The following is a 22,666-nucleotide window of genomic DNA, read 5'->3' on the forward strand; positions in this document are numbered from 1 at the left end:
GTGAAATATTATTATATTGTTAAAGAATATGTAAATACAGCAAAAGTTTATTTAAGCATTTGGATGACAGAGACACTAATTGCTAATTTTATGAAGGATTTGATCAGTTTGTGACTACAATACTGTGTATATAAAGAATACTTGAAGTCCTAGACTTTTTTGGATTTTTGGTATATAGAAAACTAACTAGTTCATTGATTGCTATTATTATGTTGAGCATAATGTGAAGGTTTTAGGGGAAGGACATGCAATGATTAATGTAATATATATATATATATATATCCCTTTGTTATATTATAGGCTATATGAAAAATAAAGTTTAAAATACATTTGTATCTAATTTTAGATGACTAACTGAAAATTAACTTCAGCTTACAAAGTTTAGATTCCATATTTCAAATATGCAGTACTTGATTTACTGTAGTTGCCTTATTTCATTTAGGATAAAGTGTTTCAGAATGATAAATATTTGAAGGAATGGACACACTAATTGGTTATATTTAATCATTCCACATTGTTTGCATATATCATAATATAAATTTGTATCCATAAATACATACATTACAGTTTGTGAATTTATTAAAAAATATATAAAGAACCTGAGATAATGACTTCAACAGATTTTATAGCTGGTAACAGATTAGACAAACGTTATTAACATGAATAAAGTGTTATTTGGGCTTTTTTGCTGAATGAAAAATTAAAAGAAATACAAATGAAATGGTGAAGAAGGACATATTGAATTCTATGTTCTAAGCATTGCATTGAAGTTTTTATAAGTTATTAATACGAAGAAAAAATCTTTCATTGCTGATAGTTTTGATTCGGTAGATTACTCCTGAAAAGCATTTAGACATAGTAAGTCATAAGTGAACACTGATAGGGGAATTTCATTGGCATTCTGTTGAAATCGTAGGGAGTAAAAAGGAAGTTCTCTTAACTTTATTACTTGTGTTCTATGCAGAATTTCAATTTCTAGGCTTCTTTTGGTACTTGTGTAACTCTGATAACTATATTTTTTGGTTCTCCTTATCAGAAACATTGATGACTAATGTGTTCTGTATTTAGCAATTTCTTTAACTGAGATAATCACTTTAGTATTGTATGGGACCTGTTCTATCTACAAGTATATGTTATGTGTTCCTTTGCATGTTCTTGTTAATGGCTTTAAATTAACCATCATAGTTGAAATGAGGATGTGGACCTCAAATAAATCAGTACCACTACTTCATTCTCATTTCCACTTAAGTTGGATTTCATTTAGAATTAAAAATAGCTGTGTGAAACACACTTTTAAGAAAATGAAACAGGGTAGGAAAAAATTGTTGTACATAAAAATATGTGTTTTGACTGTTTGTAATCCTTCTGTTATTTTGGAAAAAAGAGGTTTAAGTAGCCTCTGGAAACATTTCTTACAGATTCGTTGTTCTCTTTATGTACTGAGAAGGAGGCAAGAAAAAAGGGAAGAAATATCATTGAAGAAAATGAGATTATTGGTAGCTGAGAAGTATATGTAGGACTTATACAAATGTTCCCCATGATAGAATTTCTGTAGCCTATAAAACTTTGGAAAAAGTATATTCAAGGGTGTTGTGAAACATGTGTTAAAAATTACCATTTCTAGGCTAGTATCCAACCTGAAGTATGATTACTGTAAAGATAATTGATTAATATATGTTGTATATTGCTATGGTTTACTTACAATCATCTGTAAAGTTAAGCTTTCTTTTTATAGCCTCTTCTTAAAGGAATTTCCTCTCTCAAATCCCAACCAACTTTGGGTTAAATAGACAACTACTTAAATTTGCTACCTTTTTACATGATGACATAACTGTGATTACCACAAATAGAATGTTGATAATTCTTCAGAGATATTCTTTCAAGAGATTTATTTTGAGAGCTATTATTTCAAGAGTGATTTAGGCTGTTTCAAAATTATTTCGACTTGCATACAAAAATATGGGATACTTGATACTAGTCACCAATATTGACATTTATTATTAAAACGAAAAATAGCTTTGTATTTTGATAGGTAATTTATTCTTTATTGACAAATATGTCACATTACAACTATACATAGCCATTTTAGTGATTTATATCCGAGAGGGGAAAGCATATTTCAAGTATTTTTTAGAATTATTTTGAAGTTTACATATTCTATATCCTGTCTCAAAGCTAGAAACTGAAAAATCAATATATTATGATTATTAAAAAGAAAACTACTTCTATTTGTTAAATGCAGTGATATTTGGTTTAAATATTTTTTATTATTTTCTGGTTAAAAAGATTGCATCTCACAGCCTAAGGAGAGATACTGGGATACAATAAAACATGATTTTTAAAAAGGCAAATTACAATGAATTTAGATACTTTTTGAAAATAACTTCTTAGCATCATAGCATAACAAGTTTAACATGCACTGTTTCTTTTAGGACTGGATCTGCCATTTATGATGATGCCTCATCCTCTACTTCCAGTCAGCTTACCTCCCGCATCAGTTGCCATGGCAATGAATCAGATGAACCATCTCAATACTATTGCCAACATGGCTGCAGCCCAGATTCATAGTCCACTCTCCAGAGCTGGTGCCTCTGTTATAAAGGTAAGCATCGTTGTTAGAAAAGAACCAGGGTGTTAATTAGATATAAATATGGATACAATACCAGCAATAAGACTGAATCTTCAATAGTAACACAACTTTCATTAATTTCTTTGATTATTATCCAGTATTGTTTAATTTTGTTTCTGACTAGGTCAGCCAGGTTTTCTATTGTTATTGTTACTTTTTTGTTTGTTTTCATCCTACAGCTTCAAGTCTCACTTTATTTTTTAAATTTTAAAAGTTTTATTGCTGCATGTTTATAGTATATAATGATGACATTCATCATGGGGAATTGGTAAGTGTACAGGACATATTTTAAATCATTTTATCCCCATTCCTTTTCCTCCTTCCTCCTTTGCATTTCATAAATCCCTCCATATGTGTACAATACATGTTGGTTGTACATAATGAACATTTTTCCTCATAGGAATTTGGTGCATGTGCATGACACTTCACAGTTCCACCCTTTATAAAATCTCTTTTCCCTCTCCCCCATCCTGATTCTCTCCATCCCTTGGTTCCCTTCCTATATGCTTAGGTTCTATCTCATTATTTCCTATTGTCTATTTTTTTTGCACTTATAAAATATTTTGTATTTCCTACATAAAACATGTAATATTTGAGCTTGTGTGTCTGATTTATTTCATTTAATATTATGTTCTCAAGGTGTATTCATTTCCTACAAATGATTAAAGTTCATCTTTCTTTATGGTAAAGTAGTACTCCATTGTGTCTAAATACCACAGTTTATTTATCCATTCATCTGTTAGGGAGATATAGGCCACTTCCAAGATTTAGCTATTATACAATTTGCTACTATAAACATAGGTATGCATGTATCACTATAATACAATGTCTTTAACTCTTGAAAAGATACCTAGAAGTGGAAGAGCTGGATCAAATTGGATCTAGAGTTTTAGTTTTTTGATGAATCTCCATACTAATTTCCATCATGGTTGCACGAGTTTACACTCCCATGAACAATAAAGAAGGGTTCCCTTTTCCCAAAATTTTTGACAGCATTGGTCATTTGATTTCTTGAAAATAGCCATTCTTTCTGGAGTAAGATGCAATCTCAATGTTTTTTTAACTTGCATTTCTCGAATGGACAGAGATGATGAGCATTTTTCCATATATTTATGGACCATTTGTATTTCTTCATCTGAGAAGTGTGTGTTAATTTCAGATGTTTATTTTAGATTGAGTCTTTTAATTTGAGAGTCTAATTTTTTCATTTCTTTATATATTCTAGGTATTATTGCATCATCTGAGAAGTAGTTGGCAAAAATTTTTCTCATTCTTTAGGTTGTCTCTTCACTCTGTTGATTACTTTCTTTGGTGTGCGGGAGCTTTTACATTTGATATGATATCATTTGTCATAATTCTTGGTATTTCTTGTGCAGCTAGGGTATATTCAGAAGCTCTTTGCTTATGTTTATGTCTTTCAATTTTTGCCCACTTTCTTTTCCAAAAGATTAAGTGTTCCTGGCTTGATACTTAGATCCTCAATCCATTTTTAGTTTAGCTTAGAGCATTGTAAGAGATTATGGTTCTAGGTTCAATTTTCAGCATGTTGATAGTCAGCTTTCTCCAGCACCATTTGTTAAAGAGACGCTCTGTCCTTCAGCAAAAGTATATGGCTCCCCTATCAAAGATAAGGTAGCAAAATGTGCCTAGAATGGTTTCTGTATCTTTGATTCTGTTCTATTGATCCACAAGTCTGCTTCCTTTTTTGCCGGGTGCATACTGCTTTTGTTTTTTATCATTGTAGCTTTATAATATAACTTCAAACCTGGAATTGCAATGACTCCTAACTTGTTGTTGTTGCCCAGGAACAAATATAGTTAATATGACTGCACTTCAAAGAGTGTTATACAGATTTAAACCAATCTCAATTAAAATATCAATAACATTTCTCAAGGAACTAGAGATAACAATCCTAAAAATATTCTCACTTTCAACTCTAGATTCCTTTCTTGAAAACATATGCACAATATGTAGAAAACATGACCAGATTAATGACAGAAAAGTGTGCAAAATTATTCCTGTAGCTATGATGAAGTAAATACTACAAATCTTTTTGGAGTTGGAGAAGTACATGTGAGACATGATACCCTATACAAGACTTAGAGTCAGACACACTCAGATTCCAAGTTTGATTTTCCACTGATATTCTGAATGATCTTGGGTATAATATTTAACACACCTAAATATGTTTTCTTAGCTCTACAATGAAGGAGATGGTAGTAGACTATCCCACATTTTTCATTGGCTCTCTGGAGATAATATGAGTTAAAAATTTTGAAGCATTAAAGAAATATATATAATATTTATGTTACAATTCTCATAAGAATATTTTATGTTTTCAAAAGTTGATGATCATTGATTAATAAAACACAAAGGATATATTACAATTTCTCCTTTTGTTTCTTATTACTTTGATACATAGTGTCTCTGCTTTTTTCTCCAAATCCTACCATCTAAGATTTTGAATATTTTTTTCTTTTGATGAGTAATGATATGAGGATATATAGTATCCTAGCAGTACAGTTAATCACTGAAGCCCATTTATGTGTTTCATTTTTCCTCACTTTATTCAACAAATATTATACCCTTGATAAATGCATATTGTTACATGAGCAATATGGGAAACTGATAAATAAAACATATTCTTTAACTACCAGGTGCTCACAAACTAAGTATGAGATAAACAAGTACCTGTTTAACTTGTACTAACAAGAGAGATTGTCATAGATAACATAAGATTAACATAATATTACATGAAGCTACAGAAGGAGGAGATTATACTTAGCTTGGAGAGGAGATGGGGTGAGGGATCAGGAAAGATGTTACAATTGATCAATTCAGACTGAGTCTTGCAATATTGATATGATTATAATAGGCATGTGGATGACAAAGGTGAAGGTAGAAGAAATAGGATATATGGGACATTTTTTTAAAACTAACTTCCATAAGGGGGTGTTAAAGCACTGACAAAAATTTAAAACATAACTATTACAGGAAAGGAAGAAAAATTTTGATGATATATGAAGCTGCATATATAGTTTACTGGCTAGGTGGAAGTGTGGTTCTAGTAAATATTTTAATAGTTAATGAGTTAATATGTCCTAGTTGTTTGAATATTGGCCAAGAGTACAAACTGACAATTGGCATTTTCTTTGAGAACTAAGTTCCACATGAATGTTATGATTTTGAAACAGGATGGGAACTGACAACATATGACCTCACATTCATATTTGGAAATTCCATTTGCAAATAAAAGCATATTTCAAAATAATAGTATTGTCATACTTGCTTTGAAATGAATAAAACTGCCATTAATAGATACATGTTTATTATTATTATTCAAAAATGCATTTGGTTAGTTTTCCAAAGGACCATTTCTCGGGCTGGGGGTTTAGCTCAGCTGCAAAAGCGCCTGCCTGGCAAGCGCAAGGTCATGAGTTCAGTTCCCGGTACCAGAGAAAACCAAAAAAACAAAACAAAGAAAAAACATAACCAAAGGACCATTTCTCAATGTGAAATAGTTACAGTTTTGTTGACTATTTGAGATTCAAATACACTTTGGATTGAGGTCCATAACTACCATTTGGTCATTAGTGGTGATTATTATGGTTATGAATAAGGAAAAGATAATTATTTTCCCTTAACACAAATATTGTTTTATTGTTAACTTATTAAATAAATAGGAACATGCATTTTTATTGCTGGTTTGAATATTCCACATGCAATATTTTTTAAAAAATAAGTTTTTAGGTTATTTTTAATAACTTTAGAAGTTAAATGCACCAGGTGTGGTGACTCATGCCTGTAATCACAGCACTTGGGAGGCTGAGGCAGGAGGATCATTGTGAGTTTGAGGTCAGCCTGTGCTACATAGTGAGTTCAAGGCCAGTTTCCACTACATTGCAAGACCCTGTCTCAAAAAAATTTAATGCTTATACTAGTTTTAATAAAAATGTCTCATTGTTGTTGCACTCTTTCAATATCATAATTTTATTTTTATTTACAAGTTTTTATTAATGCATATTAGTTATACAAAATAGGAGGCTTCATCTGGGCACATTCACATGTGTGTATAAGTGACATCATTTGATTATTTTCACCTTCCCCTCATACCCTTCCTTTTTCCTCTCTTGCCTTCCTGATCCCCTTCTTCTTCTTCTCTAAAAGTCATCTATTTAATTTGTCATCTTTCTTTAAAACTTTGTCTAGGTTCCACATATGAGAGAAAACATGCAATATTTGATTTTCTGAGTAGACATTTTTCACATAGCATCATGATCTTCAATTCCATCCTTCCTGCAAATAACATAATTTTGTTCTTCTTTATAGGTGAATAATAATCTATTGGGTAAATATACTACACTTTTTATTTATTCATCTGTTTATGGGCACTTATTCTATTTCCCCAGCTTGGTTACTCTGAATTGTATAGTAATAAGCATGAGTACAGAGGTATCACAATAAAATGTGATTTAAATATTTTGATAATCTATAAAAGGATGGTGTAGCTAGATTAAAAGGTAGCTGTCATTTTAGTTTTTGAGTAACCTCCATATTGACTTCCAAAGTGTTTATAGTAGTTTACATTCACAGAAAATGTGTATTAGGTTTCAGTTTTTACTGTATACCCACCCGAATTTAATATTTGGTATTTTTTTTTGACTTTTATTTTTATTTATTTATTTATTTATTTTAAATTTGAGAAATAAAAGGAGGAAAATACTAACAGACTGACAACATTTTACAAAATAGCATAGGATCAGTACAGACATTACAGAGTTACAAACAGAGTGGTAGGGAATTAACAATGCTTATTGTATTACATATTGATATCTTCAATGTAGTTTCTCATGAAAACACATATAGACATACAAAGCTAATCAACCAATGCCTCTCTGACAGTTTCTTTCAGCAAGGAAATACAGGACAGTAGAACACCCGTGTTAACTATCCTGCATATGGTCACAGCTAGAGACCATACTCATAAGCGAAATAAACCAAACATACTTATGCAAGCACCGCATTGTTTCTCTAGTGTAAAGCCTGAAAGAGTTAATTTAATCTAGAAGATATGATAGACATTGTGAATTGATAGGAAAGCACTCATAGGTAAAGGATAACTGGGAAGAAGGAGAAAGTTTGTATAAAAAAAATTTTTGGTATTCTTGATAGTGACCATTCTGACTGGGATAAGATGGACTCTCATTGCAGCTTTTATGTGCATTGCTCTAATGACTAAAGATGTTGAACTTTTTTTCTTACAGTTATTAGCAATTCATACTTTTCTTTTGAGAAGTCTTTGTTTCACTCATTTCCTATTTATCAGTCAAGGTTGTTGAATGTTCAGTTCCTTGCATTCTTTGTATATCCTAGATATTAATTCTTTTTCAGAAGAGTAGCTGGGAAAGATTTTTCTCCCCTTCTGTAGGATGTCTTTTCATTTCATCCATTGTTCTTACTGATGAAAAGCTGTTTGTTTTGCATTACTGAGGATCAAACCCAGGGGCATTCTACTACTGAGCTACACTCTCAATCTTTTTTCTACAACTTTATTTTACAAATTTTGAGATGATATATCACTGAGATGCCCAAGCTGGCTTTGAACTTGAAATCCTCCTTCCTCAGCCTCATGAGTAGCTGCGGTTGTGGGCATGCACCGCTACAAATGGCTGCTTTTCAGTTTGCTGCAGTCTCATTTGTTGCTTTTTGGGTTTTTTTGGGGGGGGTATTGGGAATCGAACTCAGGACATTGCTCTTGTCAGGCAGGCACTTGTGCCACTGAGCTATAGCCCCGGCCCTCATTTGTTGACTTATGCTATTATTTCTTTTGCTAGTGGTATATTGTGCAGGTGCCTTTGCCTGTGTCTATTATTTCAAGTGTTTTTCTTATGTTTTCTCCAAGTATTTTCAAAGTATCAGGTGTTACTGACTTTATCCATTTTGAATTAATTTTTTCACAATACAAGAATTAGAGATCTACATTCAGTATTCTATATATGGATATCCAGTTTTCCCAGCAATACTTTGCTAAAGACACTGTCATTGCTCCCAGCATCATTTGTTTGAAAGGCTGTTTTATGTCCCTAAGTATGTTTTGTTCCCTTTGTCAGGAATCAGATTGCTTAGTTTCTGTTTCCTCTATTATATAATATTTGTCTATTTGTCAGTTTTTGTGCCAGTACCATGCTGCTTTTGTTACTATGGCTTTCTGCTGTGTTTTGAAGTGAAGTATTGTGATCCCTCCAGTATTCTTTCTTTACTCAGGGTATTTGTGGCTATTCTGGGTCTTTTGTGCTTACATATGAACATCTGGTTGTTTTTTTTTTTTATTACTGTAGAAAATGGCATTGGTGTTTTTGATGGGGAATGAATTGAATTGGTTGATTACTTTGATAATATAGCCATTTTAATGATATTATTTCTGCTGATATTTTAGCAAGAGAAGTGTTTCAATTTTCTGGTGTTTTTTCATTTTTTTCTTCATTGTTCTGTAATTTTCATTGGTCTTTCACTTCCTTTGGTTAGGTTTATCCTTTTTGTTGAAGCTATTGCAAATAAAAATAATTTTCTAATTTTATTTTCAGTTTTCCTTATTTGTATACAGGAAATCTATTTACTGAATATTGATGTTATATTCTACCACTTTTCTGAATTTATCAGATATAAAATTCTTCCTTTGAAATTCTAGTGTCCTTTAAATAAAGAATCATCTTGTATGCAGATAGAGGAACTTGAATTCTTCTCCTATTTTTATTTCTTCCTCTTGCCTAATTACTCTGAATAAAATTCCAATGAGTATACTAAACAGGAATGGAGAGAGTGGAAATCATTATCCCTTATTTGAGAGGAAATATTTTCAGTTTTTTCCACTCCATATGTTTTATTACATTGACATAAGAGCTTTCTATTTTCTTCAGGTTTTTGTTATGAAAATATGTTGAATTGTGCCATGCACTTTTTCTGTACCTATTGAGATGATCATGTGATTCATTTCTCCTTGATTCTCTTTATGTGGTATATTTTATTTATTTATTTATTTATTTATTTATAGACATTTTTGCATCTGTGGAATGAAATCAGTTTGGTTATGGGGTAAGATCTTTTTCATGTACCATTCAGTCCTCTTTGCAAAGAATGTTATTAAGTAGTTTTGTATCTGTATTCTATTGGCTTGGTGTATTTTTGCTGAAGTTAAATCATTATCCAGTTTTGCTACTAGGTGATACTGCCATCACAAAAAAAAAAAAAAAAAAATTGAAAGGATTCCTTCCCTATCTCACAGAATAAGGTGAGGAGAATTGATACAAATTCTTCTTTAAAGGTACTGTAAAATTTAGAACTAAATCCACATAGTCCTCGATATTACTTTGTCATGAGATATTTTATTGCTATTTCAATCTCTGGTTTCTATTGATCTGTTTAGATTTGTTATATCTTTTTGGTTTAATTTTGGTAGGTTGTGTGTATCAAAAATTTATCTCTTTCTTTTAAATCTTCCAATTTACTAGAATATAAGTTTTCAAAATAGTTCCTTACAATCTTCTGGATTTCAATAATATCTGTTTGGGTATAACCTTTTATGCACTAATTTCATAAATTTGGGTTGCGTTTACTTTTTCTCATTTAGAGAAGGATTTAAAAACTTTGTTCATCTTTTCAGAGAAGCAAGTCTTTGTTAAGTTCATTTAGTTCCCATTTCACTAAATTCAGCTTTGCTATTTATTATTTCTTTCCTTTTGTTGGTTTTGAATCTGGTTTGTTCTCGTTTTTATAACATCTTCCTTTTATAACATCTTTAGATCATAGGTTGTGTACTTGAGGTCCCTTAAAGGATTTCTTAATCTAGGCAATTATAGTGATAAATTTTCCTCTCAGGTTTTCCTCTGTTGTGTCATTTAGATTCTGGTAAGTTCTATTCTCAGTATCATTTCATTCTATAAATTTTTAAATTACATTGCTAGTTTCTTCAATGAGTAACTGACTTCAATAGTATATTAATCAATTTCTTTGTGTTTACAAGGATTTTGTGCTTTTTCTTTTTGATTTCTAATTTTGTTTCATTGTAAATATGATAGGATGCATAGGATTTTTTCTTTTTTGACATACTTTATGACCTAAAATATGATCTATTTTGGAGAAAATTCTATGAGTTGCTGAAAAGAATGAGTTATCTCGTTGAATGGAACACTCTGCAAATATTTATTATTATGTCCATTTGTTCTCTAGTATAGTTAAACTCATGTTTCTTTGTTGATTTTGGTGGATTCTGAATGACATATGTATTTATGAGTGTGAGATATTGATGTCACCCAATGTAACTTATTGGAGTACTTATGTCCTGTTTTGTTAGGTAGTTTCTTTTATGGAATTGGGTATACCAACATTCAGTGTACGTATATTTACAAGCATTGTGTCTTCTTGGTGTTTTTTTTTTTTCCTTATTGACATGTATTGGACCTTCTTTGTCTTCTCAGTGACTTGATTGTAAGTTTGCTTTGCTATATATAAGTGAGATACTCATGCTTGCCTTAGGACACTGTTAGCATTGAATACAGTTTTCCATCTCTATATTTTTAATCTGTGGATGTTTGTGTAGACGAGGTTTATTTCTGCAGGTAGGATATATTTAGGTCTTGTTTCCTAAGCCAATCTGCCAATCTGCCTTGGTCAGCTGGAAATTTAAGACCATTTCCAATCAGGGTTACTATTCAATGCTATGTACTACTTCTTGCCATTTTGTTATTTTTATAATGTTTGGTACTTTTCTAACACTCATTTGTTAGTTTATGCTTCTTTCCCTTTTGTGTAGTGTTCTGTTAAGAATTTCATGTCATTTGGGGGGCTGGGGATTTAGCTCAGTGGCACAGCGCCTGCCTGGCAAGCACAAGGTCATGAGTTCGATTCCCGGTACTGGAAAAAAAACAAAAAAGAATTTTATGTCATTCTGACTTAGAGCTCATGTACTCCTTTAATTTCTGCTTAACATGGAATGTCTTTATTTGTTCTTCATTCTGAAAATTTGCTTTGCAGGACATAGTGATGTAGGTTGGCAGTAATTTTCTTTCAGATATTCATATATTTTATTCCATGCTCTCCTGAATTCTAGAGTTTTGTTAAGATCTGTTTTTATTCAGATGAAATTTCCTTTTTAGATGATTTGACATTTTTCTCTTCAAACCCTCAACATTCTTTCATTATTCTGTCCTCTTGCCTTCTTGATTGTGAAATGGCATATATAGATTTTTTTCAAGTAATGTCTGTTTGGGGGTTCTAAATTTATCCTATACCTCGACATTCATATCCTTTTCAAGATTTGGTGAACTTTCTTATTATAAAGTTTAATGTTATGGCAGGCATGGTGGTGCACATCTGTAATCACAGCACTTGCCAGGCTGAGGCAGGATGATCATTGCAAGTTCTAGACCAGCGTGAGCTACAAAGTGAGATCAAAGCCAGCCTGAACTGCAAAGTGAGACCCTGTCTCAAAAAAAAAAAAAAGCTTGATGTTATTCGTTGAATTTTGAATTCACTTAGGACCAGTTAAATCTATATTCATATATATATTTCACTTTTGAATGGGAATCTCTGTTCCACATTGTATTTTATTTTAATTATTAATTTTATGAGTACATGTTGTAGTACATAATGATTATATTTATTGTGGGTAGGTGGTACATGTGTATAACACATCTTAATTCTTTTTTCGTCCTCTTTCATTCCCCCTTCTTCCCTCTATCTCTTGACCCTCTCTCCTTTGTAAAATATCTCCATGTTTCCTATTAGCGTTTTTATTGTATTTTACTCTTTACTTGTATTTGGGGTTTCTCATATACGTGAATGTATGCATTATTTAAGCTTGTGCTTTTGATTTATTTTACTTAATATCATGATGTCAAGTTGCATCTATGTTCCTACATATGACTAGAGTTTCCCCTTTATGTCATAAACATTGTGTATAAATATTACATTTTATTTATCCATTCATCTTTCAATGGCCATATAGGCTGCATCCAAGATTTAGCTGTTATGAATTGTGCTACTATAAACATGAGTATTCATGTATCACTATAATATGATGTCTTCAATTCTTTGGGAAAGAAACCTAGAAGGGGTATATCTGGATGAATGGAATTTTTAGTTTTAATTTTTTTAGGAATTTCCATACTGATTTTCATAGTGGTTGTATTAGTTTACATTCCTTCTAGTAAGGTATCTGAGTTTCTTTTTCTCTGTAGCTTCATCAGCATTTATTTTAGTTCACTTCCAGGTGATAACCATTATTTCTGGAGTGTGATGGAATCTCAGTGTTGTTTTATTTTGCATTATTCTAATAGCCAGAAATGTCAAAAATCTCTAGTTGTGCCTACTTAGGGCCAAATTTTTGGCTGGGGGTCTTTATTATCTTCCTCATTTAAGTTGAATCATTAATTTCATCATTCATTAATTTAATTCCAGTGGGTCTGGGATGTGGCTGTAGTAAATTGCAATTTCTGTCAATGAGATTGAGTAGTAGCTGAAAGAGAGGGAAAATACCCTGCCATAATGCTTGTGGTAGCTGGCCTAATCCTGAGCACTGATCAACAACCAACAACCAACAACAGTGACAATTTCCACATATAACAATAGAAAATATTAATACAGCGGAAACCAAATTAAAAAATAACCACATCACCAATAACAATAAGAAACAGGAACACAGATTGCATGCAATGCACTAAAAAGTTAAAGATTAACAACATAAAACATAACAATATACAAATACCTCCTCCCCTCATAGCCATTACATATTGTAATAATGTACTAATAAAAGTTATAAGAAAGAAAAACAAATATCAAAAGTGATATATAACAAAGAAAAGTAAAGACATAATCAAAATGGAAAAAATGAGACAAAGAGAAAAGAGGGAACAAGATCAAATCCAATTAAAGAAGAGACAGAGATAAAAGAATAAATGTAAAGAAAATATCCAGAAATAATGAAACACAATAAAAATTAAAATTGGAGACAGAATAGGCAGATGAAAAGGCATAAGAAATAGAACAAAAGCAAATACAAACTGAAGACTAGTCAGCAATTTCGGGCATTCAAGAATTTTGCTTGCATATACAGGGTTAATTCTATTTTCTTCCTCCCAGTTTGTGCAGAATCAGGGCAATTTTCTGCCTGTTGCCACTGTTGCTAAGCAAGTTGAGATTATAACAGCTGAACTTCAGGATTTAAATGCTGGAGATGTTTCTTTGCACATTTAAGGGTATGATAATAACCTGAATAGCAGCCAGGGTCCCTTTTCTCCAACAGAGCCTCAGCAGTGCCTGAAGCACACAGGGCAGGTTCACATTCATTGAGCCACCTCGTGTGGAGGCCTAGAATTTTGGTAAAACACCAAGTGGCTTTGCATTCCCTTGTCGCTGATCTGGGTTTGGCAGACTCTGTACCGTGCAGGAGAGAATTCCGTTAAGCCTCTTCTGAGCAGTGGCATACTTTAGGGAATGGGCTGCGGAAGTGGAGAGGGATCCACCCTAGACTATTTAAATAGGTTAACATATTCAGATATGTTGGAAGGAGGCAAATTGAAAAACAGCCAAAAGACATGAACTCTAGCTGGTACACAATCAGCAGTGGTCTCTGTGTTTATACCATGGCCTGTGCTTTTTAACATCTATGATTTGGCTGCTATGGGTCATTCCAGTTGGGCCCAGATAAATCTAGACAGACCACCTGTGCAGCAGGGAAGATGGTCAAATCTCAGCTTAGTGGTAAATCCCTGAGAATCCCCAGAGTATGGGAGGGAGCAATTTTAAGCCATTAAGTTCTGCACAGAAGTGGTCAAGAGGACCCAGCCCTTTGTAATTATCCCACTCAAATACTGTGCACATTCTTTTCCAGCACACTGCATCCATCTTTCAATATCAAGGCCACAGTCCTTACTCTACCCTGGTCTCCATCACAACCTTATGCTCCCTACAGCTGAAACTTCATAAAGTGATCCTATTCTACATTCTTCTCAGCCTAAGGTATTGTTATAACATTCTGAAAGCTTGCAGTCTGATGCCAGGTTGCTGTGCACATAGAGTCACTTTCAAATCTAATACCTTAGCTAGGGGAAAAGCTTATATGTTTACTAACTTTCCTCTAACTGGACGCCCATAAGCCTTGTAATATCCAGACTTGCTTGAATTGGCCATTTACTATATGCTTGGAAACTTTGTGATCATTGGTCTCCAGCTGGGAAACCCAGGCTGAAACTGTGAGAATTGCTCCACACCCTTGTCTGAGTTTCTTTTACTGATTTCCATTCTATTTAGGTTTCCTTTTACCTTGTCTACTGAGTCCCAGAATTCTTTCCCACTTCCATGGACAGGAAAGAGTTTCTTTTTCATTGGGCTGACATTGCTCAACCACCAAGTTACCCAAAGATTACTTTTATTCAGTCATCTTTCCATCCCTTGTGTATACAATATTTTTAAAATGTCTCAGCCATCAAAAACACAACTTTGACTACTTTGTAAACTTTGACATTAGATTGCATGTATATTTAAATCTTGTCAAATGCACAGATACTGTGTTATGCTGAAATTATTCTCATACATTTTGACTAAAGTAAATTGAAAGTACTATATTTAGTTCAAATGTTCTTTGAGAAAATTTTTTACAAATCTATCAAAAATAATCTTCAATTGTAGGATGATAGGGAAAGGAAAAGAAAATTATGAAAAGAAATGATTTTTGCCCAGGCAACATGCAGAGACCCCATGTAGAAAAAAAGTTGATTCCTATGAATAGTGAAAAGCTTTTAATAAATATTTCAAAGGATATTTTCTCCTTATAAAGATGTTATTGTATAATAATGTTTATTAGTTTTAGAAATAATGATTCAGAAACAATACCATAATGAAAATCTTATAAGTAATTGCCAAATGGATATTTATGTGATAAAGTTTCATGCTCCTTTAATGACATTATCACTATATTAGCCATATCATATTCTAATTATAAGGGTATAACTTGTACACATTCATCTGTATTTCAAAAGATTTGCTTTCAGTGTGGTTCTTAGTGAATCAGAGTTTCAAAATTCAATCTGTTAGAATCACATATGCATTTGGTAAACCTGTGTATTAAGAAATCTTAAAATAATGCTTATGTGATACACAAGCTATTCAAAGAAAAACACATTTTTATATTTATAGTAACAAAATTATTTTGATCTAGCAGCTTAACATATAAAAGCAAATATTTAAATTTGTAGTGCTAATTGTTTTTTAAAAAAGAAAATTCAGGGCTGGGGATTTAGCTCAGCGGCAAAAAGCGCCTGCCTGGCAAGCGCAAGGTCGTGAGTTCGGTTCCCGGTACCGGAGAAAAACCAAAAAAAATAAAAATAAAAAAATAAATAAATAAAAAAATAAATAAAAAGGAAAATTCTCATGCATTTTATGTTACATTTACCATTGAAATTATCTTTCCAAAATATGCATAGAGGACTTAATATTTAATATTTATAAGGAAGTGTCATAACTATGAAATTTCATTTTTTTTCTAATAAATGAACTATAAATTAGGAAAAATCACAGTAGGCTGATTTATACATACTTCTTTCCTATATAATCAATTTAAAACAGCTTTAAAAACATTAAAATTATTGATGCACTCAGTAAGAGACCAGGACAAATTACAGTCTATGTGTTTAAGCATATAAAAATTTGTGAAAATTCACTAAAAAAGCTACCATGTTTTTTGATATATTTATTGTTTTGTTTGCATGGCTCTTTTGACTTTCCCTTTATATTTTCTTTCTAAAAAGTACATGGATTGAAAAAATAAAAAAAAGTACTGACAAGCTGTGATACTGAAATAAGTTTTTAGAGGTCCTTACAACACTTGCCATTCTTAGCGTGTTTCATGTTAAGTTCCTGCCTGGGCTAATACTTGTCATTAATGATCATGAGATTTTGATTACATTTTTCCATTGACAATCAGTCATGCAGTGTGTGCTTTAACTATTAAGAGAATATCATATATGGAATATATCATTAGTACTGAACGACTGACTGTACAAACTCTACTTATTTCCCGCATTTGGCATTTCTAATAAAAGAGCTTGAGGAAAACTAGCTTAATCTTTCTATGCTTCAATTATCTTTCTGCAAAAGAGGTCATGCTTTCTTTCTGTATTTACATATAGAATTCACATTTGGTTTGTAGATAATCTGTTCACTTGACTTAGGCTTATCTGTAAGCCACTAAGCCACCTTACTTCATTTTAAATCAGGCAAACCAATTTGGCATCTACTAACAAGCCCATCTATTGACAATTAAGTGAATGAGAAACCACTAATATATGCTTTAAGAACTTTATTGGTCCTTTCATAGTTTTTGCTGTCCCATTATAGAGTCATTATTTTATCTCAGGTAGTTGTCAAGGTTTACAATTTAATGAAGAGAGACAACTAATAAGCTGAATAGTTATATTATTCTTAATTAAAATGTGTATAGACTAACTGAACTATGTGTATTCTCTTGGAGAAAAGGCATAGAATTCCTGACTCTTAACATGAAGAAAAACTATATAAGATGATTCATATTCTTCTACCTTGTGTATGCTTAAAATTTTACTGGTTACTATTGTGCTGTGTTTTTTCCTAATTTTTCAGATTATTTAAAATGAAAGGTTGAGTATATAGGTTTTACTGAGTGCATATTCACAGAATATTTGCATTTTCTCTTTATGTGACAGTCCAGTTATATTTAAATATTTATAGACTCAGAAGAACACAGCATTTAGTGTACTTATACAATTAATGTTTACTTAGTGAAATAATGTTAAACATTAGAGTAAATTAAAAGCCTCTGATTTCTGTAATTGGATTGCAACTTTCATGGTTTAGATTTTGTATTTGGACCATTGTTCACTGATGGCCTTATAAAACAACTATACAAAATCAAGACAAAGAAATAGAAAATCTGATTGATAATATTTGCCAATTTATGTCAATTAGCCAATGTTCCCACCATCATTGGTTTCAAATTACCAGTATTTTAACAACTGGCTCATAAAATTGCTAAATATTTTAGAATTGACCGTGGATCAAGTGGACTTTAAGAGAAAACTCTCCTTTTAATGTGTTACAGCAAATCTGAAATGTTTAGCAAATCAAGTTCTCCAAGCCAATTTACCCTATATCCATTCAGCAAAATCATAAATTTCCCTAATCAGTATATCTATAAAATTATATCCTTACAGAAAGACACAAAAAATTAACTAGAATTTGGAGAAATTTCTATAAAAATAAATAAGTAATACGTTTTTCAATTTAGAGCATACCCTCTTAAAACAGAATTATGTCAAATTGGAAGGTATCTGAGCATCATTGTATTTGGGTAACTTTCTTCAATCATAGTGTAAATACTTCCACTCCAGTGTTAAAAATACTTGCTGATGACAGGGGTTAATGCCAGCAAATATAAAGTCCCTAAAAAGGAAAAGTTACTAAAATGCAGAATAGACTTGGCTGTTATAGTCAGAGATCACATGGAGGAAAACATTCCTAGGTTTTCAAACTCTGAGAAGTGACACAACTTTTAGAAGCTTTGACTTCTAACAAAAACAAATATTTTTAAATGTTTAATATATTTCCTCAACACCATGGATATGAACAATTAAAAACTAATCTTAGATGAACTTTCCCGCTAGAGCTAGGCTGCCCAAGATGGTAACTACTTGTTACATGTGGTTATGCCAATTTAAATTAACTAAATGAAGTTAAATCTGTCTTATCAGTATCAGGACCAATATTCTTTCCATGATTAAAGTCACTTATAGGTAGTGGCCACTTTCTGTAGAGAACATTTGTTCATCTAAATGGTGCTTTGAAATTAATACCAACAAGGAAGGATAAAAGGCCATATAAGAGCTGGTGAAGTTGTACCCATTCTAATATAAAAGTTGACCTGTTTCGTGTTTTATTTTAAATAATTTTGATCCACTTATATGTGGATCAATCCTTAATTTGGACTATACACATCTATATATCATTCAAAAACACCCTTACGCCTTCCTTCTATACTCAGTAGTGTACGTTAGTCACTCAATAAGTATCTGTTGCATGAAGGAATGAAAATTAAGAATTCACTGTATATTAAACTGTGGGCAGTGTTTCAAACATAAATAACAATTAGTAATGCAGACATTAATTCCATAATTGGAAAAGACTTTGCAGGTTGTAACTTAATGTTTATTGGATTTTTTGTCATTTTACTACAAACTAGTTTGAGAATACTGTTATGCCAAACACATTCTGTGTTTTAGTCCTGATTCAGATCTCATTAGTGTTGGTTTAGGTCTTAGCATTTGTAGCTAATTCTTAATATAGCCACAATATGAATTTGAACATAAATTTGAATTTTCCTTGTGATCATTAGGCTTGCAAGACTACTCATCCTTTAATGACATCATTGAGTGTGACAAAATTTTTAAATCAAATAGTAAGTAAAATATTTGAGTTGTATGGAAGACTATTCTATTTGACATTTAAATGTCTTACATCATTTTTCTGTATTTATAGGAAAACTTTCATATCAGTGGATCATAGCTTTTCTTTGATATATTTAATAAGTTTAAGAGGAAAACAGCCAACAGTTATTATTTGGCTGTTTGTCAATAACATCAGATTAGCTGTGTATTTTGTTTAGTTAAGAAGCTGGCAATTAAGGAGTTAATAAGAAATGGTCATATAGCAGTGCCATTATCATGTGACCATTTGGTATTAAAATTAGTCAATACAGGGACTAATTTTGGTCATTCAAATTCACTGAAAAAAATCACTACATGTATCATTCTAAATTTTCCATGGGAAGGTAAAGCTGTTACTATCTTTTAAAGCACAAAATGAAGACTAATTAAGCAAGAGTGTTACTTTTTTGTGTGTGTTTGTTTGTTTTGCATAGATAGGTGTCTAGCACAGTTCCAAACGTACAACATAATTTAGAAGCTTTCATTTTCCCTGTAATTATACATTCTGATTATCTATAAGACAATTTACACACTGTAAGCATTTAAGTCTTTTAATCTTCCAGCCTTTTGCAGGACAAATTGATGACCTGGAAGATGTGAGAGGGTCCTTTTTCCATATATAACATAGGTCACAAATAGAGAGTGGCTCTAATTTTGAATTCCTTCTTGGTTGCATGGTCCAGCTGCATCCTTTTTGGAATTGTTCCTTGTGCATCTCTTCTAATTCACGATTGATATCCTGCCTCCAAAATCAGCGCAAAATGAAAGCTTCCAATATCTAGAATATTTTCTATGAGTGGTAAGGTACTTAATTATTTTTGGAGATAAAATATAAAGGTATCATGGATTTGTTGTTTCATAAATTGTGAAATATGTATATGATGATAACAGGGAACTTAACATTTGCTAAATTACATTTGTTTTCTCTTTTTTAGCCCAAGGGCTTCCTTGTCAGTGCCCACCCCAAGTTCGTGGAAACTGCTGTATTCATGTAGGTTAATTTAAATACAGTGTCAAATTAGAGATTGGGCAACATGGACACCTAAATTGGATCATAAAGGCCAATCAAGTATCATGCTTTCAACAGTATTTTGAGACACCAAGTTGGGATTTCAAATGCTTTTTTAGAGTTAGTAGTAAGCCAAGTGCTATCAACAATGAGCAAACTTTTTCTTTTCCTGTCCTTGGTTTTATTATTAAAGTATGTCACACTGCAATCTGTTTTGCTTCTGCAGAACTCTAGTGACAGTACAGAAGGAGCACATCAATTAAATATGAAATATCGGGACAAATGTATGAATAAAATATCTAGTATTCAGATAAACTTCCCAAAGCCACTGCACAGCAGTGAAATACCATTAAATCCTTTAAGAGCTCATTAACCAATGAACATTTGGAATATTAATTACAGAGAGAGTTGAGTTCAAATTAAATGAAAACAAAGGGACAAGATATATATTGCATAGTTTCACTGAGTCCTTGATCAGAATAAATAGAATAAAATATCAGATGCAACAAGTCAAAATTGATATGGTTATTATTAAAAGGTAATGAAACATGGGCATATACATATATCCAAAGGATAGAGATGATTAATACATATATATTAGTTCTTCATAAATTCTGTCTATACTACCATATTTTTAAAGAAATAAAATAATACATTAACATAAAATAAACGATCTCCTTAAAGAGGGTCAGAGTTGATACTTTCCTGCCAATAAATTGAATCTTAAACCCAATCATGTTAAACCTTATAAAAATATAAGGTTTTCTAAGCATTACTCTTGCTCTTTATGAAGAAGCAATGTGTGTGAAAATGCTTTAGTGTGATGAATATTCCATTTTGTCATTTTTAAGATATCTCAACAGAAAAGGAAATTGGTAGAAGAGAGCAATGTATGTACCAATTGATACCATTCATATAGTGACTCTGTGTTTTTAGACACTGACCTTGAAATATAAGTACATGTTAGAATATGAGTTTTTGAGATGATTTTACAAGTAGAAGGGGTTAAAAAGGGGTTTAGTTGTGTAAGAAAGTATCAGTTTTGGAAATCTCTCTCTTTTGCTATTTTGAATCTGGAGAAGACTTCTGTATTGTTTTAGAGAAGTTGCAGCTGTACTTGGATGGATGTGAATGAAATACTCACAGAGTAATAGGGTTGTAAAGTCATAAATGTCACATAAAATGAAGTCAGCAATGGCTAAAGGTGACTTCGGCTTTAGATTTGCAATTTCCCTTTTTAAATGCCTTTATTGAGTTGTTGCGAATAGTGCTAACCCTGTACTTGGCAAATGGTGAGGACATTATCACTTGTGTTCTCATTTGTAATAAAACAGATTAATTTGCTGTGAAATTTTAACTATGCTGAGACACAACAGTAGCCACCTAATGAACCACAGCACATTGCAGTTAAGCGGCTAGATACATGCATACTGATTACAGGTCTGAAAAAATGGATTTGTTTATTGTGAAAAAAGAAATTGTCCATATAACTATTATTATTTCAGGAGAGACTAAGCCTTTCAGTTCCACACAATATTTTTTAAACATACATAATTCTCAATTAACATAAGATACTGGACTCATCTTATATGGTTTGCATGGTGAAAAAAAGTCTGATCTTTGGGCTGCCTTATAAGAATAACATTAAAAAACTGAGTCTTGATTGAATTTGGAAAGTTTATGTTACAAAATCTTAAAACAGAAATATTGCCTCATGTAAAAATGTTACTTTCCCTTTTAATATTCATTCCTTAAATAATGTTTTTAAAGTTATCCCATTATTTTACATAAGATAGTTCTGAAAATTGCAAAAAAGAAGTTTGAAGGTGAATTATCCAAGCTCATATTATACGGTCATATGCTGTTATGGTTTGTGTCTAGATGTACCCCCAAAGCCTCATGCAGGCATAGGGTCAGGCTTTTTGGAGGTGGCTGAATCTAGAGCTTGTGACTGGTTCATTTTCTAGTGCTGGGACTGGGGATATTAGTGCTACACCTGCCCTAGGGCAGGGTGCCTGCCTACAGTATAAGGGAGAGGAGACTTGCTTTTTCCTGTTTGATCTTGTTGCCTTTGCCTTCTTCTATTACCTTGAATATTTGCCCCGCTGCTATGACATCCTGCCTTGGAGCCCACTGATTATGGGTTGAAACCTCTACAGACTGAGCTAAATAAAGCTTTCCTCCCTTGACATTAGGTGTTGCATATTTTGTCCCAGGAATGAGAGAAAGATAAGTAAGACATAAGCTAATATTAAACATGAGGGAATCCTTTCTTATCACATTGTATTTTTCTTATTATTCACAAATTCTCCAGTTGTGTAGAAATTCTGCTGATTGTTTTAAATTTAGAATGAGCTTTTTTTATTAGCAGAGTAGATGAGATCAGGTACCACTCTCAGTTGCATTCTTTTGCCTTTGTAAACCATCAACTATAAGAATTACTCAAAATTTTTCCATTCTTAATGGAAGCATGTAATGCTCTATATAAGGCTTATGTTTGCCACTAAACAGTGATTT

General features: G+C 32.1%; 1 protein-coding gene across 1 annotated transcript in view; it reads left to right on the forward strand.

Moving 5' to 3' along the window:
- Dach2 (dachshund family transcription factor 2) overlaps positions 1–22,666 on the forward strand; it is a 618,325-nt gene that overhangs the window by 510,150 nt on the left and 85,509 nt on the right. Inside the window, exon 6 of the mRNA XM_005409722.1 lies at positions 2,433–2,602. Within this exon, the coding sequence (XP_005409779.1) occupies positions 2,433–2,602 (170 nt within the window). The remainder of the gene's footprint in view (positions 1–2,432; positions 2,603–22,666) is intronic.

Source organism: Chinchilla lanigera, unplaced genomic scaffold (assembly GCF_000276665.1).
Source record: "Chinchilla lanigera isolate Chin_1 unplaced genomic scaffold, ChiLan1.0 scaffold00124, whole genome shotgun sequence".
In the NCBI taxonomy this organism is placed as follows: domain Eukaryota; kingdom Metazoa; phylum Chordata; class Mammalia; order Rodentia; family Chinchillidae; genus Chinchilla; species Chinchilla lanigera.